Source organism: Pelodiscus sinensis, chromosome 12 (assembly GCF_052426305.1).
Source record: "Pelodiscus sinensis isolate ZL-2025 chromosome 12, ASM5242630v1, whole genome shotgun sequence".
Classification (NCBI taxonomy): Eukaryota; Metazoa; Chordata; order Testudines; family Trionychidae; genus Pelodiscus; species Pelodiscus sinensis.
This window is the reverse complement of record NC_143063.1, coordinates 49,537,551-49,562,736: the sequence shown is the minus strand read 5'-3', so window position 1 is coordinate 49,562,736 and position 25,186 is coordinate 49,537,551. Positions and strand designations below refer to the sequence as shown.

The following is a 25,186-nucleotide window of genomic DNA, read 5'->3' as shown; positions in this document are numbered from 1 at the left end:
CAGGTCAGCTGGCCCGCCAGTGCTGCATTAGCCCTGGTGTGGCTGTGACTCGCCGGCTGCCCTGCCGCAGCAGCACTCAGAGGACTCCAGCACCAGCCGGCTGAAGGTTACGGAGACAGACCGGGGCTTTCCAGAGAGAACTCTGCCCCCCCAAAGCTCAGCAGAGCCCCAGGAGCAGGAACAACGCCTGGGGCTCTGCTCCGGGGGGGGGGAGGCTCTTTATTCCACTGCCCCACAAATCAGGGGCATAACACCGCGCGGTGGGGGGAGGGGGAAGGTGCTTTCAGTCCCAGTCGGCGTCGCCCTCGGGGTTCTCGTCCCGCGGAGGCTCCTGGAACTGGATATTGGCCAGCATGTCCCGCATGGCCGCCATCAGCCTGTTCACACCCTGGTTCAGATCTTGCCCAGCTCCAGCCTCGTCACGCCGGGCTTCCCCCTGCAACGCAGCACACGGGGGAGTGAGACCGGGGGGAGCCCAGAGCCCCGGCGCGGCACCGCTCACAAGGAACAGGATGCGGCCTGACCTTTAAAGCCACAAGCGTCTGGGCGCTCAGGGCCCAGGCTGCCTGGGGTCTGAGATCAGTGCACTGAGTCAGGCACGCCCAAGCGGCTTTGGAGGGCACGTGGGCTAGCCCAGCCCGTGAGTCAGACGTGGCTTCCATTTCTGAATGACAGTTTCCCCTCTCTGCGCCTCAGTTTCCCCCCTCCGAGCAAGAGTGGATAAATGGGGTGAGGTTGGCTCTACCAGGGTTCTGGAGCACGGAGGAAGCGTGGTGAAGTCGGAAAGGGATCAGCTGCTCTCGGTAAGGGAGCAAACCTGGCCTGTCCTCACCCCATTTTCAGTCAGACCATTCCAAACCAACCATGGTGCAAAATTCCTGCAGCTGCCTCAACAATCCGGTGGTTAAAGAAAGCCCAGCTCGGCTGCATAAAGGGAGCTGTTGTCATCCCCCCACGGAGGGGATAATTGATGTGGTGGGACTCCAACACCCAGCCTGGCCTATGAATAGTTCCCACCCAGACCGGTCTGCGCCAGTTTCTAATACGAAGCGATAAGGATCTGCAAACGCTGGCGTCAGCGTGCAGCTACGTTTCGCCACTAGCTACCATCAGCGATTCCCATGATCCGCCAGCAACGCGGGCAGCGCTATAAACCCAACAGCCCTGGGCTTCTCTTCCAACACCAAAGCACCTGCCTGGAATTCGGGCAGCCTCAAAGTCACAATGTCACCGTGAGCGGCGGTGCGGCCTCCCTGCGTCTCAGCTCAGCTGGGAGTGACGCTGCTCACGGGACTGCGGCTGCGGCGCTTCCTCCCTGGCCACGTGACCGCGCTAGCTGGGCAGGTGAACGGCAGCAGCCTGTCTCTGGCACACCCTCTCCCCCGCGCGGCCGCGCTACGGCACGGAAGGGGAAGCCTCACACGCCTGCACAGGCAGCCCCGTCAAAGGGGCGAGCCCCAACCGCTGCCTGCAGATGGATCCCGCTGCCACAAGACGGTACGTGTGGCCGTTCCAGGACACGCCGGCGGAAAAGGCTTTTAGCAGGTCCAACACCTCCCCGTCTGTGTGCGGCCGAGCACAGCCTGAGCCGAGTTTCCCCGTGGCCCTGACGTAGAGGCTGTGGAGGAAGGCTAGCGGTGCGGCTGCATGCACATGCACGGACATACCTGCAAGGTGAAATTTGGCAGCAGGGATCGGAAAAAGAGCGATAAAGTGCTTTCATTGGAGGGATGATTCGTCCTGCAAAAGAAACCCCCCGCCAGCCCGTTCAGTGGCACACAGGACACGTGTGTGACTCACACGCCCAGCTGGGCCTTGCACAGACGCCCAGCTGACGTACCACGGCGCTTGGTTCCTTAGCAACGCACAGCTCTAGAATGCCGGGTGCCAGGCCGGGCCGGGTCACCAGACGGGACGTGCTGGCTGAGATTCACTCACCCCGGGTTAGTGGGTCTCTGCTCGGGGCGGGCGGGTGTCCACGGGCACGCAGGACAGATCGCCTTGCACGACGCTAACGGAAAACCACCCGCCACCGCCATCCCAGCCCCCGTCTGGGGGGGCTCCCTGCCTGTGTCACAGGCGGACGCAGAGGGGCACTGGGCAGCACCCGATGGGCTGTTTCATGCAGTGACTCCCAGGCAGGCACCACCCCACAACCGTGGCCGGACAAGCCGGGCAGTCTGGCTCCTGCCCATTGCTGAGGGCTGTTCTCAGCGGGACCAAGATTAACCCGAGCCCTGAGACCGTGCTGGGAGCGTCCACCCGCCGTGCCTGGGCCGAGCAGGGCGGGCGCCGGTCTGAGGGGAGAGCTACCTTTCTGGTCTCGTATAGGAAGTGATGGAGTCCAGTGGAGGCAGGGGGTCAAACCCCATCACAGGCTGGGACGTCACTTCCTTCAGAGAGAGACAGAAATCAGAGCCCTGCCAACCGCCTTACGGAGGGGAAGGGCCACCCCGAGCCCACTGGCACAGAGCTCCGGCCTCGCCACGGCCCCGGTGCCTGGGCACAGCGGGACATGCCTGGCCAGGGTGCTGGGATGGGACCCTAGTGACAGATTTAACCCCCCCACTGAGCAACACCCAGGCCCCTTCGCCCAGCCTAGTCCCCCCACGGGAGTGGCACCCAGAAGGGGAGACGCTGCCGCCCCACGATGCAACGGGCCGAGGTGTTCCCACTGCTTGGCTTTCCCCCTTGGTCCCCCTTGGGACCTGCTTGGCTTTCCCCCTTCCCAGCCACAGCACTGCCTGGCCCCAGCGTGCCCCGCTGCCGGGAGGGGCTCTCTGGGGCGCCCCAAAGAAGCAAAGCTACGGTATCCCTCCGGGGGGGGGGGGAGGGGGGGGCAGAGATGTGCAGGGGACCAAAGGGAGAGAGGACTGGTTCCACTGGGCACAGGCTGACAAACATGGCCCGCGGGCGCACGGGCAGCCCCAGGACTGTCGCCAAGCAGGCAGGGCCCCGTTTCTGCTCACCAGGGGCAGCGCGGCCGTGGCCTCTTTCAGCTCCGAGAGAATCACGTGGCGATAGATGTTCCTGGGGGCGCTCTGGTACCGCACCTTGCGCCTGAGGACAGAGCGGGAAAAGCGGCACCCCTTGAGTCTCTGGTGGCAGCGTTGGCTCCATCCCGGCCTCCTCAGGCTGCACTGTGCCCATCAGTCCCTCCCTTGCCCGGGGCTGCAAGTGTGAGCATGGCCGTGCGCTTGCAGCGTTACGCACGCCACGTGCCTCAGTGTACCTGACCAGCCATACCGTCTGGCTCGCAGAAAGGACCAGCCTTGCGCTGCTGTAAGGGTGCACTCGGCAGCTGCCTGCGTTTGCTAGTAACGTTAAAGCAGGAACAGACCACAAGGGCCGGTCAGTCACTACTGTTCCCCTTTCAGCGGTCGGGCCACTTTCTTCCTTCATTTCAAAGAAAGGGGTTCTCACGAAATCTATATTTACAAACGCAACTATGTCATTTGTGTTGGTGTAAGTGCAGAATGAGGAAAGTGTGTTTAAAAACATAAGGGCAAAGGCCATGATTGAATCAAATGTTCTGAAGAGGAGCCCAGGGCAAACAAAGGCGCCAGGAAATTGCTATATGCCCCTATCAAAATGCAAATAAAGGGCAAATTAACAACTCTAAGAAGTGAGGCAAGCACCTAGCCACTTAAACAAAATAGATGCAATACAAAAAACCGTAACCCTCCCGCATTCGTCAAACAGCAATTAACTGCAGCATAGTGGTATCAGACTGACTCATCTCACTAAACGCATCCCAGTAACATAAAAAGGGGCTGCTTCGGCCAGAATTTTTGGGTTCCGTTTTGCTAAAATTCTGAAGCATCGGTGTGGACTGACAGAGCCCTGCCCCTCCCTATCCGTGACCAATCTAGTAGGCTGCCAAACGGGGATGTCAGCGTGTAGTCGATTAACTGATACGCAAAAGCGTAGAGGTTAATGCTACAGACGACACGCATCTCCCGTTTAGCAGGCTGGCCAGCAGGCCGGCTCAGTTCTGGCTCGCGCCAGGTCCAGGACCTACCTCCGCTGCAGCTCTGCATTTAAAGTGTGTTAGGAGCCGGGTGGGCAGGCAGCCTGGCTCAGTTTTGGCTCCCACTGGGTCCAGGAACTTAGATACCCCCCTGGACAGGGGTTGCTGCCACCCTGCGCTGCTGCCTCCATATCAGGGGAAGCAGCGCAGAGCAACAGGCAGCCGGTCTGGCAGGGGAGCTGATTTTTAAACTGGCTCCCCTCGTGGACCAGCTCCCGCCTGGCCCCCCGCGCTGCTGCCTCTGATAGAGAGGCAGCAGCAGCACAGGTGGCAGCAGAGGGCTCCTCGGGTGTGGGGCTGGAGCGCACTGGCTGCCGGCCCCACCCCCGGGGACTATAGAATAGTCGACTAACTGCTAAGAATTCATTAAATTAATCGACTATTCCATTAACCGATATTTCACATCCCTACCGCCAAAAGGATCTGGACCGGTAACTCTAACAGCAATTGGTGGGACAGCACGTGTGTGTGTGTCTATATGAGCATCTGTTAGCTGCTTTACTTTGTATTCTTAATCAACACGGCGCATCGCCTTTTCCCCTAAAAAAATCCCGTGCGTGCCTTGTAAGCATAACATTCGCGGCGGAGAACTGTGAAGGGAGTTAGCACGCACTGTTGGGTTTTTAAGCACCAACAGAGAAGGAGACGCCTGCTGTTTGGGTATTGACGTGCTGGATCATTCAGGCGTGCATGTATATTTGCATGTGTGTGTAAAATTTTACATATATAGGCAGCCCCCGGGTTACGTACAAGATAGGGACTGTAGGTTTGTTCTTAAGTTGAATTTGTATGTAAGTCGGAACTGGCTCCAGATTCAGCTGCTGCTGCTGAAACTGACCAGGGGCTGACTACAGGAAGCTTCCTGGAATCAGCCACTGATCAGTTTCAACAGCGGCTGAATCTCGAGCCTGGGACAGAACAGCTGGGCTGCCAGGTAGGTCCCTGCAGGACCAACCCGGCAGCACCCCAGCTGCTCTACCCCAGGGTCCACAACAAAAGCCTGGTCTGCTGGGGGGGGGGGGGAGAAGGAGGGCGGCGCACTAGCTGCACCCCGCCCCCCCCAGCAGACCAGGGACACGGGGAGCAAGGCCGCAGCGGCGGCATGGTGCCGCGCCTCTGAGGCTTTGCCAGAGCAAAGCCTCAGAGGCGTGGGACCCCTCCGCCTCCCCGGCTTTGCTCCAGGTGTCCCTGATCTGCTGGAGACGGTCCCCAGCAGACCAGGGGCACCCGGAGCAGCTTTTCTCGCCCCAGAGGTCGAGGTGGCGGGACCGCTGCGCTCTGGGCGGTCCCGCTGCCTGCGAGCTCCGGGGCGAGAAAGCCCCGTTCGTAAGTGCAGATCCGACATAAGTCGGATCCGCGTAAGTCGGGGACTGCCTGTACTTTTTTTTTTTTTTTTTTTAAAAAAGGACTAAACTAATATTCTGGATTTGTAAAACCCTGTTTGTCAATGTAAAATGAATTCAATTTGGTTTGTTTTGAATTAATGCCACTAAAAAGCCATTTGAAGTCTTCATTCAAAGTTGCAAAACTGACATGATTCCTGTCAGATAAGGGCAATTAGTAGTGTTGTTAGACTTCAGTGTTTAGCTTTTAACTTGGAAGGTAACTTAGAGCTCCATAACATTTAATATTTTTTGAAAACACAGACCGAAGTGGTGATTGCAATAAAGGCCAGCCAGCCGAAAGGTGCAGCAATAAATACATAAATAAATAAAAAGAAAAAGTGCCCTCAAGTAACAGCAGAAGTAAGCTGCATTTGTTATCCGTTTGGCTGCTAATAACGTAGCTATCAGCTACTATGCTGGAAAACTGGTGCTAGTAGGGCACGGAATTAAACTGTAATCCCTGCAAGCATCGAATTAACGCAAGGTAAAGTTTCTCACACCCATACGGCTCAGTGAATCCTCGTTCTACTCAACCAACCACTCAGACAAAGGGGTCTCAGTCTCGGGGGATTAGAGGCACCACTATGATAAGCGTAACATGCTCCGATTCGGCCAGGAGGCGTCTCCAGCGGAGCCACCAGACCAAGGGAGCCAGCCACCTGCCCTCCCAGGAACGCTGAGATGTCCAATTAGCCCCACTTACCCCTAGAGTCCCTCCCCGAACTTCGCCCCTCGCTGCCTCCCAAGTGAGGCGCACACCTCTGCCCTCAGCAGTGGGGAAAGGTCAGTCCCATCCCCCCCCCCACTGCCTGGCCCGTCTCTGCCAAACGGGGAGCGACCCCATGCACAGTCTTTACTAGCAGAAAAGCCGCCTGCTTCCCAGGTTCCTTCCGAGGCCCTTGTGCCAGCCAGGCCGAGCCAGCATGGGGAGAGCAAAGAACAGGCCTGCAGGCGTTAGAAGCATAGCTCTCGGCTCGGCCCCTCACTGGTCCCCTAGATCGCAGAGGAGACCCGCCCTTCCCAGCCCCAAAGCTCCTCCTGCCAGCAGGGTCGGAGTTGTGGGCCGGGCAGGGGCCGGCAGGCTGCCGGCTAAGGGGGCCCCCCGCCCGCACGTCCCCGTGTACTCACTTCTGCGCAGACTCCTCCACTGCCGGATCACTCGCCTCCACCCTCCGTAACACCTCATGGACGCTGGTTTCCAGCCATGCCATGACGCCCGGGTCCTTCCACAGGGAGTGAGTCCTTCCAATGTACAGGGCGACCAGCTGAGTCAGGGCAGGAGGCTGGCTGTGGGCGCAGAGCGTTAGCACGTGGCAGGCACGGATGAGCCAGCGAACACTGGGGCCTGTCTCAGATTCGCGCACCGGCCAAGGAGCTGCAGTCTCCTGGGTCTGCTATTTGCCCCGGCCCCCACCCGCGTATTCTGTCTCCAGCGCCTGGCCCCAGTCTGTCCAGACAGGGACGGGGAGCACCTACCCCCCTTTCTCTGGGATCCAGGTGGTCACAAGATCACAGAGCCACTGAGCCAGCTGGCCCAGCTCACATGCAGCCACCAGACTCTGCTGCAGCAGGCACTCACGCTGGCTGGGCAAAGAGGAGCCTCTGGCAACATACGTTGAGCTGGGGGGTTCTCCTGGGCGTCATCTATCTGGGTCCTCCTACGGGTCCCCTCACCTCGCTACCCGAGTGCCCCCCGCTGGTACTCCCCTCCCAGAAGGCCGAGTGAGGCCGAGCGAGCTGTCAGCCATTGGAAGGTCGGGCAGCTCTCACCTGATCTGAGTGTGGAGGCCGAAAAAGGCATGCGAGGCCACCGTGGAGTCCGGCTGCACGCTGCAGCGATCGAGCAACGGCAGGAGAACTGCAGGAGAGAAGCAGCCCGGGATTGCCAGAGCTACCGGCCACCAGCGCCAGCAGAGTCCTAGAGCTGGGCCTCAGGCCGGGCCTCCCGCAGGCACCAGGCACAGAGGGGGCGACTTGCGACTAAGGCTGAAGCCGCTGGTGCTTTCAGCAGCCGGCAGGAACCGCGCTGTGGCCACGACTGCATGGACAATGCGTCGCGTTGGCTTCTTTTAACCTCCCTGCCCACAAGCCCTTAATGAAACGTCAGAGGAACTCGGCTCAGTGTCCTGCCATTGATGCTGCCGCCTCTGGACAGGAACGGGGGTGTCTGTCCTCGTGGCCAGCAGCAGCAAGGCCGGGGCCCCTCGGGAGTCAACCCAAACCGGCCCCCCTTGCTCAGGGCGAGTGGGCTAGTCCTGTCTACAGAGACAAAGCAATTCTGGCCTCTGTCCCCCGCCTGGGCCACAAGCACCACCTGTGGGGAACAGGCAGCAGCCGGATGGATGTGACAGTGTTGGGAGCCGCGTGGTGGGGCCTGGGCGGGGGAGCAGACAAACAGCGGCCCCAGCCCCCAACCTGAGCACATGATGCGTGTTTAGACATGGGGCAGAGGCCCCAAGTACTGGGCAAGGCAGGAGGCGACAGCACAGAGGTGGGGGAGGGGGAGAGATACGGACAGACAGACCTGCAGACGGCCGGCCTGACGTGCCACGCTCCCCGGCGCCGCCTCTGCACCGCAAAGGGGCAGCGCCCTCAGCCCCACGCAGCTGGGGAACGCGGCCAGCAGCTTCGCGGCTAAATCCAAACCCGAGTCACTCACCGCTGGGGAACATGATCAGCGCGCCCTGGAGAAGGTGGGCAGCTCTTTCCTGCGCCTGGCTTCGCTCCACTTCCGAGAGCTCTTCCTGCTGGCTCAGAAAGAAATAGGCCAGCGGGACCGAGAAGGCGAAGTTCGGGAGCTGGGACAAGTTCCGGTGACCCTGCAGAGGCAAGGGAGGTTCTGGTGCTAGTCTCAGGGCACTGGTGCTAGTCTCAGGGCTTTGCGGCGACGCTCCTCCCCCCCACGCTCCGTGTAACCGCTGGGAAGGAACGCCTGCTCGGGGCCTCGGTGTGCGCGTCTGGGCAACGCACCAAGCCATGCCAACTCACAGGGCTGCTTGTGCGGCCAGAGCGCCGAGCGCGGCGTCTCAGAACGTCCCATGCAAACAGCTCGGGCAGTCGGGGGGTGCGGTTCCGGGGGCAGCAGCCCCCCCACGGTGCCCTGCGCTCCGGAGGCAGGTAACGGAAGGGCAGGGAGCCCTAGGAATCTGCTCTTGGGCAGTTCCCACTCGCCTCCTGCCGGGGCAGCCTGCTGGCAGCTCACCTCCCACTCCTGGAACATGCGCGTCAGGAAGGCGTACTCTCTGGCTCGGAGCGACAGCAAATCAATGAGCAGCAGCACACACAGCGGGTCGGTCTCCGGATCAAGGCTAGGGGAGGGGGCGGGAAGCGGCGTTACAACTGCTCACACAGAGTTACTCGCGTGGGCGAGACTCCACCCGCCAGCCCCCGAACGGGGCCGGGCTCACGGATAGCGCTGAAGCACAACCACCGCCGCGGCAGGGCGGAAGGCCACTGGGACCGGGGGCTGGGAGCTATGGAATAAGGCGAGGGGCCTAGAGGGGAACAGAGGGAGCCCAAGCTGCCCGGCGCGACAGAGCACAGCCTCCCCGGAGACACTAATGGCAGACCAGCCCGCGGGCCAGCCCCAGCACCCGGAGCTCCCTGGCACAGGCCGCGAGGGCAGCCGCCAACCCAGGTCTGAAAGAGGTTGAGAAACACGGTCTGAGTTGCACCCGAGGCAGGAGGCAATGCAGCCGGACTGGACGCTCACCAGTAGAGCCGTGAGACAGACAAGTGTGTGTCTGGCCCCGAGCTGAAGGCAGCCGGCCGTCGGCCCAGTGCTGACCTCTGGTTTCTGGACCTTGCACCGCCCCACAGGCCGTGTGGGGTGCAGTGCACCCCCTCCAGGGCCCCGCCGGCAACAGGCAGGAGCACAGCATCGCAGCCAAAGGCCCACAGTGCCGTCAGCCTGAAATCCACAGGCAGCCAGACAAGGCAGCTCCGGCCCACCCCTGAGTAGAGGGCCCCCGCACTGCTCGTTACCTTAGGATGAGTTTGCAGAACTCCAGGGCTGTCCGGGGACAGCCCCTCTTCTCCAGGAAGATCATGTGTTTGAAGAGAGACAGGTAGAAACCTCTGCAAGGGCCAAAGCAGAACGGCTGAAAAATCCCCGGGCAGGAAAGAACCACAAGAGCCTGCTACTTCTGGGGTGGGGTGGGGGGGGGGGGGGGGGGGACTGAACCCGTCTGCCCTGGACGCCGAAGGCAGAGCCCCCTCAGCATCCAGCTAGCTGAAGCCCTCCCAGGCAGGAACGTGCACAGCGGGCCCCTGGCTCCTCTTTCCAGGACCTGCCCTTGTTTCCGGCCCGAGTTGCTGGTTTTTACTGAATGGGATGAACTGGGGGCCTGACACAGCCCCTTCGTGGGGGGGTCCCAGAGCTGGGGGAGGGGGGTGCACGGGCGTCCATGCAGGGGCACTGCCCCGGCTTACACCAGATGCCACTGCTCATGGCGTTCAGGTGACAGGTGCCGGCACACCGCTGGGGGGCCCTGCCCGCCCGGGCCCTGGGGCTGCCACGTCAGAGACCGAGAGGCACGTGAGCTGGGACAAACCAGAAGTTGGCCCCTCAGTTGGAATTGGAAGCACAAGCGACTGCCCCTCTCTTGCACTTCCCGCCTGCCTGGACGCCCGAGCTGCGGCTCTGACTAACCGGGCAAGCAGCGCGCTCAGCCCCCCCCAACCCCACACACAGGGGCGAGCGGCTGGGCAGTCCCCACCTGTTCTCAGGTCTCCGGTAATCGAGCCTGCAGGTCCCGCTGGTGAGGCTGAACACGGGGTGAAACGCACACTCCAGGCTGTACAGCGCTCGCTCTGCACACAACACAGGCACCGTTGGGGCAGGGCACAATGGGGGAGTCCTGTCCTGCCCCCGGACACCACTGACAAATGCTGCTTGGGGCCGTGGGCCTTCCTAGCAGGGGGCTCGGCCACAGCAGGGACCAGACTCAGCAGAGAGCCAACAGGGCGAGGGAGCCCGATTCCTCTGCAGATCGGAGCCCAGGGGAACGCCAGGGCCCGGCTGGATCCGTGCTGCACAGAGGACTGTGCGTGAGCCATCTTTCCTCTCCACCGAGGTTTGGAACAACAATCTGTCGGTAGGAGGCCTGGGGGAGGGGATGAGCCAGCTGCTCCGCTAGCTTGGGATTAGGGATGCAAGTGTGTACCCGGTTAACTGAGAAGCACCTGCCTCTCGGTTTGTTACGTTAACCTCTGCCCTGCAGGCGCCCTGGCTCCCACTTCTGCTCCCGGCTGCGGCCCCACGTCACTGGCTCTGCGGTAGAAGGCTCACCAGCCAGGAAGACCGGAGCCACAGTCTCTGCCACGTTGGCAGAAGTCTCCGGAAGCCCCCGATCCGGTAAGGAAAGCGGCGCCCCTCTCGGCGGAGGACGCTCGCCGGGGGCTGCCGAGGCACCCGCTCCTCGCTCCCAGGCTCACCTACGAGGTCTCGGGCCATCTCCTGATCCTCCTGCATGCGGCACATCTCGCTGAGCTGCAGCAGCGAATCCACGTGGTAGGGGTTCATCTGGAGCAAAAGCTGCCGGCAGACAGAAGCGGGCTGGGTTGGAGGCAGCGCAGACACCCCACGCTGCTTCGCTGGGCCTGGGAGCCTCACGCTGCGAGGGGGCAGGTGGCAAAGGCTGCGCAGCGACGTGGGCGCCAGAACGCCGGGGGCGGGGGCACGGGAAGATGCATCTTCCGGAGGCGTCAGCAAGGCCCAGCTGTGTCACCCCTGCTGCCGGGGCTGGAGGTAACGGGAGCAGCTCCCGAGCCAGCACGCGGCTCAGTACTCTGGAGCAGGGCCGGGATAGCCCCTGCAGACAGGAGACCCTCTGGGACGTGCCACTCTGCCTTGCACAGAGGGGCCCGCCCAAGGTCACCCCTTCGGTCGGCTCCAATGGTCACGGCCGCGGGAACTGCTCACTGGGCACCTGGCAGCTGCAGCATCTGCCTCGCTGCCCCTTAAGGCACTGGCGTGGCCCCCGGCCATAGCAATCGCGGGCCCAGCGTCCGCCTGACGGGAGGACTGGCTCCCATCGCTAGCTATTGAAAAGGAAGCCCAGCTGCTGAGGATGGACAAGTTTCACTATCCGTAGGGCCCCCCCAAAGAAGGGGGGTGCGATCGATGGGATCAGGCTAGACGCAGGGCCTAAGAGTCGGCAGGCCTCCCTAACGTCGCCAGCACACAGACAGCGCGGCACGGGGAGCCACCCCGGCGTGCTGCAGCTCACCGACGCGGTGAAACGACAGACGAAAGCTGCAGGAAAGGCATGCACCCTCCAGACTGACACACCACTGACCGACGGGGGGCCGAGGATTAGAACTCGTGACACGGGCGAGGCCCAGGCCCAGCTTTCCCGGCCCGCGTAGGGAAGAAGGGCCTTGTACCAGTTCGCAGTGACCCCGGTGCTGGTCCTGCCGCGAGGGCAGGGGACCGGACTCGACGACCTCTCGGGGTCCCCTCCAGTTCCAGTGCGCTAGGGGGCTCTAAGCAAGCGGTCCAGCTCAGGAGAACAAGCTGAGCAACCATGACCGGGGACAGGCACGCGAAAGGGGATGAAAACGAGAAACCAGAAGGAACCTAATTCAGTGGCCAATGCCCCCTTTAAAAGAAGGCGCGTCAAGGCACGCATGTGCTCCTTTAGGGCAGGGGTTGCAGCGAAAACATGTTTCAATTCTACTGCACCGGGGCCAGAACAATCCACTGCACGCTCGTTACTGTGTGCTATAAATGGGGTTATCTGCCTTAATTAGCTTGGACACACTCAATAAAGCCTCAATGCCCAGCCTGTCCCGCTAACATACCAGGGAAAGGCTACACATTTTTTCTTCCATTCAATTTAGTTTATAAACAGAATGGTTGTTATTTTAGACCCTGCCCTTAAAGGGCACTTTGTGCTGGGCAGTATTTTTACTTTCCCAGCTCGAGAGAAGACAACAGAGCCTTCTTTGGGCGGCCTGCTCTCCCGGGCGATCTAGAACCAAGCCATCCACTGACTTAATCACAGGGCCTCAACTCTGCCTGGGGCCACGCTGGCAAGTTGTCAGAGTCCCAGGGCCGCACCCCCCTGCCTGACCCGGTGCAGCTAGAGCCGCTCTCAAAGAGCGGTGGTCCAGGGAGATGCCCCGTCTCCCCAAGGAATACCCCCTCCCGCTTGGGCCAAGCTGCCGGCACGCAGGGGACGAGGGACGGAATAGTGGAGTCCATTAACTGATTAACCAATGAGCAAAAGCTTCTAGGTTAATGCTACAGACCCCTCGTGTTTCCTCCCTACCCCACCAGCACGTTTTTAGCAGGCTGGTCAGCAGCCCGGCTCAGTTCCAGCTCGTGCAGGGTCCAGGAGCTCAGACCCCCCTCTCCCCTGGCTCTCCAGACAGGGGCTGCGGCCGCCCTGCGCTGCTGCCGCTCTATCAGAGGCAGCAGCACAATGTGACAGGCAGCCAGTCTGCGAGGGGAGCTGTTTTTTACAGTGGCTCCCCTCATGGACCAGCTCCTGCCTGGCACCCAGTGTTGCTGCCTCTGATCCAGAGGCAGCAGTGCAGAGTGGCAGGGGGCTCCTCGGGAGCGGGGCCGGAGCACACTGGCTGCTGGCCCCACCCCTGGGGACTATAGAATAGTCAAGTAACCGCTAAGAATTCATGAGGTTAATCGACTATTCAATTAACCGATATTTCACATCCCTACAGGGGACTACATGTCCCAGCATAGAGTACCAAGCCGCTTAGCGCAATACGACGAAGGCTGGGGCTTTTAGCCATCACACGCCCGCAATCGAGGTCAGGGCGTGTACAGGTTGACTCTCTCTAGCCTGGCACACACTGGTCCAGAAACATCCGCGGCCCGGCATGATTTGAGTGAGCTGGACGTCCACTTTTCATGGGGGTGGCCAAGTTTTTCACAGTCCCATAAAGTTTGTTTACACCCGCCAGGCCTGGCTCCCAGTGCTCTGTGCTGTGATTTAGCTCGGATGTGCCCCTCCATGTCTTCTCAGAGCCCAGCAGGCCATGGCAGCGTGGGTAATGCTGCTAGACGATACTGGCCTCCCCTGGTTCAGAATCGGTCAGGTCCTGAGGGTGCCGGACTAGAGAGGTTCAACCTATAGTTGACACTGGACAGTTCCACCCCTGCCCCTGGCCTGGTGGCTACACTCCGGGCTTCCCCTTTTTTAGGACGTACCACGATATTGTTTGGGTCCAGAGACTCCACTGCATCCAGGAACCGGAACTGCACTTGCTGGTACTCTCGATGGTGCTCAAATGTGAAGTGCTGGACCCCTCTTCTGGTCTCCAGCAGCTTCATGGCCAAGCCTAAGGGAGCACATGAACCGCTGAGCCACAGTCCTCAGGAAGACAGAGGCAGCTGCTGCCAGCCACCAAGATGAGCTCTTCCCGCTGCCCCGCAAAGCTGGAAGCACTGGGGCGAAGGAAGGCCGGTCACATCAAGGGACCACAACGTGCCTGAGCTACATCCAAGTTCTTTCCACCCACCCCTCCCAAAAAACGCCAGCAGCCGGCCCTCCGGCCATGCCTCTGATCTGCCCGCATGGCCACCCAAGGGAAGAAACATTCCAGGAAGGAAACAAACCTAACTTAGGACCTTGTGGAGGAGGAGAAATGTTCTGAAAATGTTCTGCAATTCAGCATGACACTTGACAGCCTTGGAGGCCTCCGGGCAGTGGAGTAAGGAGGGGGAATCCCAGAGCTAGCGGACAAACTGCTACTCTCTCAGCAGAAGCGAGTTTGGCCGCGGGGGCTGGTCAGACAGGCTGCATTCTCCGCACACTAACCAGGCTCCAGCGAGAGCCGGGCTGGCGGGATCAGGAAGCGGAGGCACGTTCCAAACAAGAGACCGACTCTCAGCGCTCCCGGGGGCCAGGCCGAGCCTGGCAGCTCACCCGAGAGCGGGGCAGGACTCGCCTGTTTTGCTGTAGCGCGGCCAGCTGATCTTGGGGATGGTGAGCCACGTGCTGCGGACGTACTGACGCTGCCTCTGCCGGGGCCTGCGGGAACCAAAGACGGCACCTTAGCCCCTCTCTACTGGCCGTGTGCTATGGAGCTAGGCCCAGGATGGGAAACGGAGGGAGATCTCTGGGGCTTGGATTTGGGACAAACAGACCCAGCGTCTCCGCTGCTTGCAGCGCTAAGAAATGAATCCAACCCCCCCCCGGGTCTGCCCTTGCCCGGGGCGGCTCTGCTGTAGCTTTCTCAAGGTTACCAGTTGGAGGGGTCCCTTCCGGGCTCCATCTGCCTGCACTTCAGTGTTCACCCCAGCGTGGCCTGGCAGCCTCTCCGCTCCACAGGCTCCCAGCCCCAGCTCCCCCTTTGCCACATTCTCTCCTGCCCCAGGCCTTGGCACAGCTGCCCAGCCCCAGTTCACAAGGCTATCCCGCCTTGCGCCCAATCCAGCGGTGGGCAATCGCTTCGGGGGGGGGGGGGGGGGGGCACACCCAGATTTTGGAAAGTGGTCAAGTGCCGCACTCTGAATGGAGATGTGGGGTCAGGGATGGAGGCCGGGTGCAGAAGGGAGCTCGGGGTCAGGGATGGAGGCCGGGTGCAGAAGGGAGCTCGGGGTCAGGGATGGAGGCCGGGTGCAGAAGGGAGCTCGGGGTCAGGGATGGAGGCCGGGCGCAGAAGGGAGCTCGGGGTAAGATACTGGGGTGCAGGAGGGAGACCGGCGTCTGGGAGGGAGTTGGGATGAAGCAGGCGGCTGTGACCTAGGGCAAGGGACTGGAGTGCAGGGGTTTGGGATGTGACCTAGGGCCGGAGGGGACTGATCTGGGGCAGGTGATTGGGGTGCCCGGCCTGGGAGGGGGTGTGGGTGTAAGAGGGGGACAGAGGGCTTGGGTCTGTTGAGTGGGAGAGCAGAGAGTTGGGGTAGGAAAGGGCGGGGGTGCCAGACGCAGGCTGTGGCCAAGAGACTTACTTGTCAGCTGCCAACTAGCCTGCCTGCCTGGCCATGTGCTTCATGATAACTGAGCCCAGAGAGGGAGCGTGAGTCTTCTGAGCTGCCTGTTATTCTAACACACAGCTCCCATTGGCTGGTTTCTGCCAGAAACCAGCCAATGGGAATGTGCTGTGGCCGGGACGGTTCCTAAAACTTCCCCCCTCCCCTCCAGTTTCAAAACAGAAAGGGAGCCCTGTGGCCGTGTTTGGGGCTGCGGGGCAAGCAGGGGAGGCTGCCTGGGGTCTCTGTGGCCCGGATCTGTGGGCCGTATTTCGCCCAGGCCTGGCCCAATCCAATCCAACCTCCTCCCCAGGCCAGTGGGCCTCCGCTCAATGCCTGGACTCACCCGCTGTTTGTAGATCAGCGATAAGGACCCTGGCTACCCTTCTGGGCACACAGCCAGCCCGCGGTGCTTGGGAACAGCTCCCTCTCCCCGAGCTAGACACCTGCTTCTCAGGGAGCATCGGGCTTCAGCGACGCCTCCCCAGCTATCCCCCCACGGCTTTGGGCTTGCGCTCCTACTGCGCATGGCCCCCCGCAGCGCCAGAACTGCATGCAGAGACAGAGCTGGCCAGCATCTCTGGGTGGCAGCGCGGGTGCGTACGGGCCCAGCTGCAGGGAGGGGCCACGCAGACTCTGCCCCACAACAACGCCAAGAGCACCAGCCAAAGAAACTCAAAGGGGCAGCAGGAGCAGTGGGCGGGCCCCAGAACCACACGGACCAGCAATGGTGCTTTAGAACCGCAGGCAACAACAACGGGGGGGGGGGGGGGGTGAGAGGCGATGAAGCCCTGGCCTGCTCCACCCCCCCCCCCAGCGCCTCCCTTGCACCAAAAGGGCTATTTCCATCTCCCCAGGGTCGCTGCCCCGGGACAGGAGCGGGAACACCACGCTTCGGGGCATGCTCTCGCTAGGCTGGGGGGGGAGCTTGTGCTGCCCCCGGCCGGGGAGAAGGGCTGACCCAAACACAGCTACTGCTCTCACCTCTGATCGCCCAGCACGGCCCGAGCCCCGAAGTACCTCTTCAGCTCCGTCTCTGCATTCAAGTTCCTGGGGAATTGAAGAGACGAGGGATTAATCGGGAGCTGTGCTCCGACGCCCCAAAGCAGGACCCGGGCGAGGAGGGCCCAAGAGTCAGACTCAACCAGATACGCCGCAGGCCCTGCAGCCACGTTTCAAACCCTAGGTTCAGTCGTGGAGTAATTCTGCCGCCCTCTCTAGTGCAGCCGGCATCACTAGGCTCAAGCAGCCACGGAGAACCTGTCAGAGAAGCAAAGGCCCTCTGTTTCCAGGCTGTGCCCACGCCTGCGAGGTGGCTGCTGGGAACAGGCACTTCTCAGACCTGGAGAACGAAGTTCCCCCCCCCAGCAGATGGGGCTGGGCAAGCGAGTCGCCTGGAAGGGACACGTGATGCTGCAGGGCACACCTGAGTCACATGACGAACGCTAGTGTGTTGTGCATGGGGAAATGACGGCCACTGACCGCACACCCCTGGCCCCACTGGCAGCCCTGCATTCCAGCCAGCTCTTGGCCCAGGAAGGGTCTGACACCGGGCTGATGGACCACACCCCCCAGGCTACAATCTGAGGCCAGCAACTCGAGCGTCCCCACTTCTACACGGGGGAGGGACCAGCACGACTGGTGGCTCTGCAGCTTCTCGCCGAAGCACATGGCTCAGAGGGGCCCTACTGGAGAGCAGAGCACGGGCCAGCACCCCACAAGGACTCACAGCACAGACGGCTTGGACTCAAGAGCAGGGAGCCCAGACCAGCGGAGGGGGACTCGTGCTGTTCGGAAAGATCCAGAACTCAAGTGCTTTCTGGGGAAATCACTGGAGCTACAAAATCCTTGGGCCACCCTATGTCCTTCCGGGGATTCAAGAAGCCCAGAGCGCCCACAGGTAAGGGCTCGGCAGGTCTCAGACTGGGTGGTAGTGCCCCGTGGCCCAAAGACTAGCACCAGGAAAGAGGTCGGAGGCTGGGAGCACGCCCTAGGACTGCCAACAGCGACTAGACACCACCCTGACCCAGCCGGCCTGGAAGCACATGGGATCCAGTGATTGGATCCATCCACAGCACGCTGGGCCCTGAACAGTGCGGTACGGCCCGGCTGACACAGGACTCCCCTAGCAGCTGCGGCCAGTGCGTGTCTCAGCTCTGTGTTGAGCTCAGTGGGGGGGCCAGTCTGGTGGTGTCACCTGTGGACAAGCTCCTGGCTGGCAGTATTGGCTCTGGGAGGTTGGCACAGGGCCACGCAGACCCCTGCAGAGAGTGTGCCCTGCTGCGCTGGCAGCGAGGCTATGTCCACACCACACTTTCGATGGTAAAACTTGTGTTGCTCAGGGGTGTGTAAAAACCCCACGCCCCGAGCGGTGAGTTTTACCCACGAGAGGCGCTGGTGCGGAGAAGAGGACTTCCTGCCCACGCTGCCGGCTTTCCGGCGGCCAGGCCGTGGAGTCACAGGGTCGATACAGCCGGAGCGGTGGTGTCACGGGAAGATCATAACCTGGATGCAGCTGCCCAGTTTAATTTGGCTTTGGTGCTTCCCCCGGCTGGTCAGCAGCAGGATGTGGAGCCCCAAAAGCACTAGCAATAAGTCAGCCTTCCGGCCGGAGCACAGGCATCAGGCACAGCCCCTTTTGCGCAGGGTCCCAACTCCAAGCCAGCCGGGAGGCTGTTCCCGCGAGACACCCAAAGCTGCACGAGAGCAAAGTCCAAGAGCTCCCTTGGCAGGCCTGAGGGAGACACCTCACCTGTGCTCCACGTAGAGCAGCGGCCGACTGTCTGCCACGACACCGCTCTTGGTTTCGCACAGCAGCCCATTGGGCTCCTCCATCTTCTCCAGGAGGCTGTCGATGTCTTCCAGGTCATCGTCCTCCTGGAGGCACCATGCAAAGACACCGCAACCGTTCAACACGCCGCCTCCCACCCCCCAGCTCGCCTGGGAGCAGATTGTGCTCGGTCCAGACCCCCGTTCCGGGCAAGCTGCTCCCTGCCTGCCACTCAAGCCTGGCTGTCCCGGTGCTCTACCTCAGCCACACGCCACCGGGCTCAGTGCAGAGTAGGGGGAGATTCTCTGGCCTGGGCCAGGCTGTCCCCTCCCTGGAAATTTTATTTCCCTCTTCCGCATTTGTTTGATTTAGACTTTAAAGCAAAAGCTCTTGGGTGCTACACCTACAGGGGTCTGCTATCCCTAGAGCACCGCAGTGTCCAACCAGCTCTGAAACACGCTAGACACACAAGTGGCCAACCAGCCACACGTGGCTGGCGCGTTGGACGCCACGGCTCTAGCACCTGGAAAGCGACAGTGCTACATAAACCTGGAGTACTAACAAGTCAGCCCCCGTGCCTGCTTGCCACAAGGATCACAGCTGCCCCGGCGTGTCAATTACACACACAACGGAGCGGACGCACGTGGGACAGGGAGGGCTCAGCTCAGAACGAAGCCTGTACGCTTCCTTAGGGGGAGACAGTTCGGTCAGACTCGGAATCGGTCCCCCCCTGCCAGACACACATTCACCCCTGCATGGACAGGACACGGGGTCAAAAGGAGGAGCACACGGCACCAGCCCCTGCTCTTGGTGGCGCTTTTGCTATGATGGGCATGTGCTGTCCTGCGGGGCCCGGCAAGGCGAGAGCCCAGCGCATCCAGGGTGCTCTCCGGAGAGCCCTCTTGCCGGTGACTGAACACTGACAGCCAGAGGGGTGGTGTCTAGCCCTGCCTAGCAGGAAGGGTCACTGTTATGCAGGGCCCAGCAGGACATGGGGACGAATAAGGGGAAAGGCACACAAAGCAAGATCCCAGAGGATCCCTCCAACCACACAAGTCCTTAGGATGAAAGATGGTTTGAAGGTTCCACCCGTAACCCGCAGCTGAGCTCATCTAGTCCCAGCGGCCGCACTCAGATGACAGGGGGTGGGGCCTACGAAATAGGATTTCCAGCCTCCCAACAGGTACGTGCACCGTACAGCACAGCACTTCCTGTGTGCAGATCTCAAAGCCCTTTACAAAGACGGGCAGCTGCTGTCAGGGCCGCGTCGCCCAAGGCTGGAGGAGGAGGAGGGGGCGGGACCAATCCCAGATGCAGACATACTGGAGCCTCGCCAGCCACAGTTCTCTTGTTCTTCCGTTTCTTCTTCTTCTTCCGGGGCTTGTTGGCGGACGCAGGCTGGGGAGATAAATGGAGCAGGTGCAGGTGAGCACATCGGAGGGGGCAGCAGCGAAGGGGGAGGTGCCATTTCCAACAGGCCCCCCAGCTGCCATGGGCTCAGCCTTGGGAAGAGCCATTTTTGTCAGACGTGAAACGGGGAAGACGACCAGGGAAGGGTGAGGCAAGAGGTCACAGTGTCACCTGCCCATCCCCAGACGTACCGGGTTAGAGGCAAACCTCAGCTCTCTCCCAGCAGTGTCTGGGAGGAATATTCAATACAGGACCAAGCAAGGCACATGTTAGTTTCTTCAGGATTGGAGAGTGTGGTTTTAACCTCCCTTTGCTTTCCCACGTCTTGGCGCTAACAAGCATTCCTTTGTTTATTCTTTCCTTGGTACTGGGGTGTCTCACAACATCCCTCATCGCCCCGGAAACATACGGCTGCCTAAAACGTCACAGATGGTACTCGCCACACGGTGCTACCTGGTGTTATCCACCACGGCAGAGGGGCTCACTCCTCTCCCAACAGGCACAGACCGACAGACTCCTGCCGACTACTGGCTCCACACAGCTAGTGCAGCAGGAGAGGCAAAGCTTTGGCAGCGCTCCATCATCACCACCTCTGAGATATTATCACTTGGAACTAGCTTAGCTCACTTGCCCCTTCTCTTACGAGCTTCCCCTACAACACAACAGTGAGGCTGCTCTCCATCCTCCCCCCTCACTGCGGAAATCCCCCTCACTTTTCTTAGACTCAAACCCAACTACAAAGCACCACTGGCAACCCCTCAAGCGCCAGTATTTAACCTGCATTCCCTCAAAACCTGCATGGAATTCTGCGCATGCACATCTTTCAGACAAGCGCTTCCGCGTACTTTGTTAAGACAGCAGACCTGTACTCGTAAGCAACCCGCAAACTAACTCATGTATCCAGTGGAGGGAAAAGGAAAACCATCTCTGCTTCACGTGAGCAGGGCTTTGTTCCCTCCTGTATGTTTTGCATGAATTTAGTACTCATGAAGACTCAGAACTGGTAAGGCTGGCACAAGCCACTGAGCTCAGGTAACTGCTGCAATAACTTCCTCTTCATAGCAGGTCATCATATCCGGTATCTCCAGGTATTCCACTGCCGTCCTCCCCTCCCCCCAGCTCCAGCAGTGACCTCACCCCCAACTCAGCAATGCTCCACTGTGCCAGTCCTAGACCTCAGCCTGTCAACAGGCCCAGGTGTGCAGTGCTTTGCGGAGGGGACCAATGGCAGCTCAGTGAAAAGCAGTCGCTTTCACTTGTCCTTAAGGCAGGACTGTGAGCGCTGGTCCCCGGAGGTCACCGCCGGATGTACTAACCCAGTACGGCACAGAGCGCCAGGTGCCAGCATGAAGAGGGAGGGAGAACGCTCTTCAGGACGATGACCACCCCCACCAACAAGGGTGGAGACTGCTGAACATTCCCAGGTACCTGCAGGTTTGTCACCGTCTGGTCCTGCTGTTGAGCATCCTCGCCACATCTCTGCCCATTGCTCTCTGGCGCTCCAGTTTCAGCCTCTTCATCGTTCCCTGGGCCATCCTGCTCTGTCAGTCTGGAACATGCTCTCTCCTCGTTGCACGCTACAGCCTCTTCCGATTCCTCGTTGGTTATCTATGCAAACAGGGGTACAAGGCTCAGAGGCCTGGGGAGAACAGCGTGATGGATACTTGGAGTCTCTCCCCAGCACAAAGCTGCACCCCAGGAGCTGGGCTCTGTATTTTACTCACATCTGCAGAGAGAGAGAGAAAAACCCAGCCCTGCGACAGGACCAGAAGCTAAAGCCGGCCATTCAGCAGGAGCCTACAAGGAACCTGACAGCAGTTTGGCTGCTGAGATGGGAGCCTGCCCAGCTTGCCCCTCCTCCCCTTGTTTCTTTGCACTCCCTGCCTGCCCGGGGCCATCTACCGCCTGCACCATTTGTCTCTGTGGGGCCGGAGCCACGTCTTTGTGGCGCATTTGTACAGCGCCTGGCGCAACGGGCTCCCGGCCAGACCTGGGGCTCCCAGGGTGCAAAGGGGAGGCGGGGGGCCTAGGCGGGTTGGGAAGATGGTGCAGCGGGCAGGCTGGGGGATGGCTGGTGCCCAGCGAGCACAGGCCAGGCCAGCAGCTCAAGCTCGCTCGCCCCCGCCAGCTGACTCGGTCACTGTGGGGGGGGACCCAAGAGGAGCCCCTGGGGAACCAGCCCCAGAGCTGGGCACAGCCTAGGACGGGGGCTGACTTGGCCTCCCCCCCCCTGGGTCCCACAGTGGCGGTTTGCAGCATCGCACCCCGCCCCAGCTGCTGGCTCGGACCCTCTGACCCCCCCCCCGCGACCCCGCCTGCCTGGTCCGGTCCAGTGCCTCCCTGACCCCCCCGCGGCCCCGCCTGCCTGGTCCGGTCCGGTGCCTCCCTGACCCCCCCCCCCCGCAGCCCCGCCTGCCTGGTCCAGTCCAGTGCCTCCCTGACCCCCCCGCGGCCCCGCCTGCCTGGTCCGGTCCGGTGCCTCCCTGACCCCCCCCGCAGCCCCGCCTGCCTGGTCCAGTCCAGTGCCTCCCTGACCCCCCCGCGGCCCTGCCTGCCTGGTCCGGTCCAGTGCCTCCCCGAACCCCCCCGCGGCCCCGCCTGCCTGGTCCGGTCCAGTGCCTCCCTGACTCCCCCCCGCGGCCCCGCCTGCCTGGTCCGGTCCGGTGCCTCCCTGACCCCCCCCCCCCGCGGCCCCGCCTGCCTGGTCCGGTCCAGTGCCTCCCTGACCCCCCCGCGGCCCCGCCTGCCTGGTCCGGTCCGGTGCCTCCCTGACCCCCCCCCGCGGCCCCGCCTGCCTGGTCCGGTCCGGTGCCTCCCTGCCTCCCCCCCCCCGCGGCCCCGCCTGCCTGGTCCGGTCCAGTGCCTCCCTGACCCCCCCGCGGCCCCGCCTGCCTGGTCCGGTCCGGTGCCTCCCTGACTCCCCCCCGCGGCCCCGCCTGCCTGGTCCGGTCCGGTGCCTCCCCGAACCCCCCCGCGGCCCCGCCTGCCTGGTCCGGTCCAGTGCCTCCCTGACCCCCCCGCGGCCCCGCCTGCCTGGTCCGGTCCGGTGTCTCCCTGACTCCCCCCCGCGGCCCCGCCTGCCTGGTCCGGTCCGGTGCCTCCCTGACCCCCCCCCCGCGGCCCCGCCTGCCTGGTCCGGTCCGGTGCCTCCCTGACCCCCCCCCCGCGGCCCCGCCTGCCTGGTCCGGTCCGGTGCCTCCCTGACCCCCCCCCCGCGGCCCCGCCTGCCTGGTCCGGTCCGGTGCCTCCCTGACCCCCCCCCGCGGCCCCGCCTGCCTGGTCCGGTCCGGTGCCTCCCTGACCCCCCCCCCCCCGCTGGTCCGGTCCGGTGTCTCCCTGACCCCCCCGCGGCCCCGCCTGCTTGGTCCGGTCCGGTGTCTCCCTGACCCCCCCGCGGCCCCGCCTGCCTGGTCCGGTCCAGTGCCTCCCCCCCCCCCCGCGGCCCCGCCTGCCTGGTCCGGTCCAGTGCCTCCCTGACCCCCCCGCGGCCCCGCCTGCCTGGTCCGGTCCGGTGCCTCCCTGACCCCCCCGCGGCCCCGCCTGCCTGGTCCGGTCCAGTGCCTCCCTGACCCCCCCGCGGCCCCGCCTGCCTGGTCCGGTCCGGTGTCTCCCTGACCCCCCCGCGGCCCCGCCTGCTTGGTCCGGTCCGGTGTCTCCCTGACCCCCCCGCGGCCCCGCCTGCTTGGTCCGGTCCGGTGTCTCCCTGACCCCCCCGCGGCCCCGCCTGCTTGGTCCGGTCCAGTGCCTCCCTGACCCCCCCGGCCGCTCACCAGCTCGAACAGGTTGCTGACCCCGCCCCGCTCCGGCCCCCTCCTGGCGCGGCCCGGCGCCTCCCCCGGCGCCTCGGGGCCCAGCCGCAGCCCCCCCGGCTCCAGGGGCTCCTGGCCCCGCTGCTCCCCCCGCAGCCTGCGCAGGGCCCGCCGCGACATGGAGCCCGGCGCCCCGCCGCTCTGCGCCTGCGCGAACGGAAGTGCCCCCCCCCCCCGCGCATGCGCCGCTCTCTAGCCTGCCACCTGCGTCGCGCGCCCCGGGCTCGGCCGGCGCGAGATAAGGTGCAGCGGGACCCAGCGGCGCGCTCCCGAGAGGCGGCCGAGGCATCAGCAGCTCCCCATGCCCTGGCCCTAGGGGCAGCCCCTGCTCTGTGGGGCCCCGCCCCCTGCCTTCCCACGTGTTGCGTGGGGAACACGTGGGCTTCCCTGGGTCCGGCCCCCAGGCTCGTGCCCCCCAGCATGGAGGAGCCTGCGCTGGTTGTCCGGCCCCCAGCCCCACTGCAGGGCAGGCCACGCAGCATCTGTCAGGCGGGGCCCGGGCTCTGCTGGGCAGGGGAACGTGGGGAGCTGGGAGCTGCCCCTGCGGGTTTCGGGGTTTTGTTGGGTTTGTTTTTCGCTTCTCACTTGTGCGCAGCCCCCGACTGATTTGTTCTGTGGGGCAGCAGCCCTCGCCCCTGGAAAGGTTCCTCCCCTGCTGCAAGAGAAGGAATAGAGACCAGCAGTGGGCAAAATATCGGCACCGCGGCCTGGCCTGCTCCGTCCATCGCAGGGTCCATGCCCCTCATGTCGCCTCCCCGGAGGGATTTAAATCCGCCCTGACTCCCAGCACTGACAGTGAAGGAGAGACACAGCCGGGGTCTGGTTAGTGGCATTCAGGCCGGAGGTGACTGCTCCCGAAGCCAGGCAGCACCGACGGAGCAGCTGCTTTTTGATGCTCAACTCTCTTCCCCTTTCACCTCTCTCCGCGTCTCTCTGGAAGTGGCTCAGGGCAGGGCCTACCGATTCCGGGCACCACCCCGACCACAATGGGGTGTCACTTGTGGCGGGGCCTTAGGCACCCCCATAAAACCATTGCTAATAATTATGTGCTCATCTCTCATTGCATCATTCCGACGCACCTCCACTCCAGCCCCAAATCCCCTTCTCCCCGACACTGCTCTGTGCTTCCTTCTACGCTGCCTCTTCTGCTGCTGCACCTCCCCCCCAGCAGCGCTGTCCTGTTTGAAATCCCAGCTCCACTTCCGCCAGGACGCCCACAAGCCAAGGGCCATTAGCCAGGCTGTAGGGCCGGGGGGCCGCCCTGGCTGGAGGGGAAAAGTTCTGACGTGGAACCAAAATGCCAACGTCCCCTGGGCTAAGCGTGGCTATCTGGGCGCTGCAGCCTCCCTCCTCGCCTCCCTCACTTTATCATTTTCACGTGGTGCAGCTTGTTCCTGCTTAGACTGGAAGCGTTGGGGGCAGGGAGCAGATCTTCCGGTTTGTGAGGCACTCAGCACAGTCAGGTCCTGATCCCCTTCCCCTCGGCCCTGCCTCAGGGCTGTAGCATTCATGGTCCGAGGGCTCCCTGCCTGGGCTGGAATGGCTACCATGGGCCAGAGCTGGCCTGTACCCATTAGAGGAGAGCAAATCTGGCTTCCTCATGGCTGCGCCCCCCCTTCTGTGCACTGAGCCGGCACGAGGGCTCAAGGTTCAGCCCCAAACGAGATGCCAAAAGTCACCGTCCACCTGCCGCTTTCAAGACCCTTCCCTTTGTCCCTTGCACACAGACACAGGACTCCTTGGCTAGGCTGGCAGCATGCAGGGGATGGGCCGTCCGGGATGCATACTGAGAGCTCCGGGGGCGCACGCCCCCCTCGTCAGGGGCTCTAATTCCGGCCT

The 25,186-nt window shown here is 62.5% G+C and overlaps 1 protein-coding gene across 1 annotated transcript; it reads right to left on the bottom strand.

Moving 5' to 3' along the window:
* Window positions 1-127: 127 nt before the first annotated feature.
* Window positions 128-23,482, bottom strand: TCF25 (TCF25 ribosome quality control complex subunit). Its single transcript, XM_075939812.2, has 18 exons — window positions 23,309-23,482; window positions 20,967-21,146; window positions 19,452-19,526; window positions 18,111-18,235; window positions 16,343-16,408; window positions 14,332-14,414; window positions 13,592-13,722; window positions 10,852-10,951; window positions 10,134-10,227; window positions 9,400-9,492; window positions 8,618-8,723; window positions 8,075-8,234; window positions 7,186-7,273; window positions 6,544-6,702; window positions 2,970-3,060; window positions 2,314-2,393; window positions 1,668-1,740; window positions 128-436 (listed from the first exon to the last, which is right to left on the bottom strand). The coding sequence occupies exons 1-18, from the start codon at window positions 23,465-23,467 to the stop codon at window positions 284-286; spliced, it is 2,016 nt and encodes a 671-aa protein (XP_075795927.2). The 5' UTR covers window positions 23,468-23,482; the 3' UTR covers window positions 128-283.
* Window positions 23,483-25,186: the final 1,704 nt, after the last annotated feature.

Coding starts and splice junctions, on each gene's coding strand:
- TCF25 (XM_075939812.2), bottom strand. CDS start 23,467: ATGTCGCGGCGGGCCCTGCGCAGGCTGCGGGGGGAGCAGCGGGGCCAG. Junction 7,274..8,074: donor GCTGATCATGTTCCCCAGCG/GTGAGTGACTCG, acceptor TCTCTCCTGCAG/TTCTCCTGCCGTTGCTCGAT. Junction 437..1,667: donor TGCCAAATTTCACCTTGCAG/GTATGTCCGTGC, acceptor GCTGCGTTGCAG/GGGGAAGCCCGGCGTGACGA.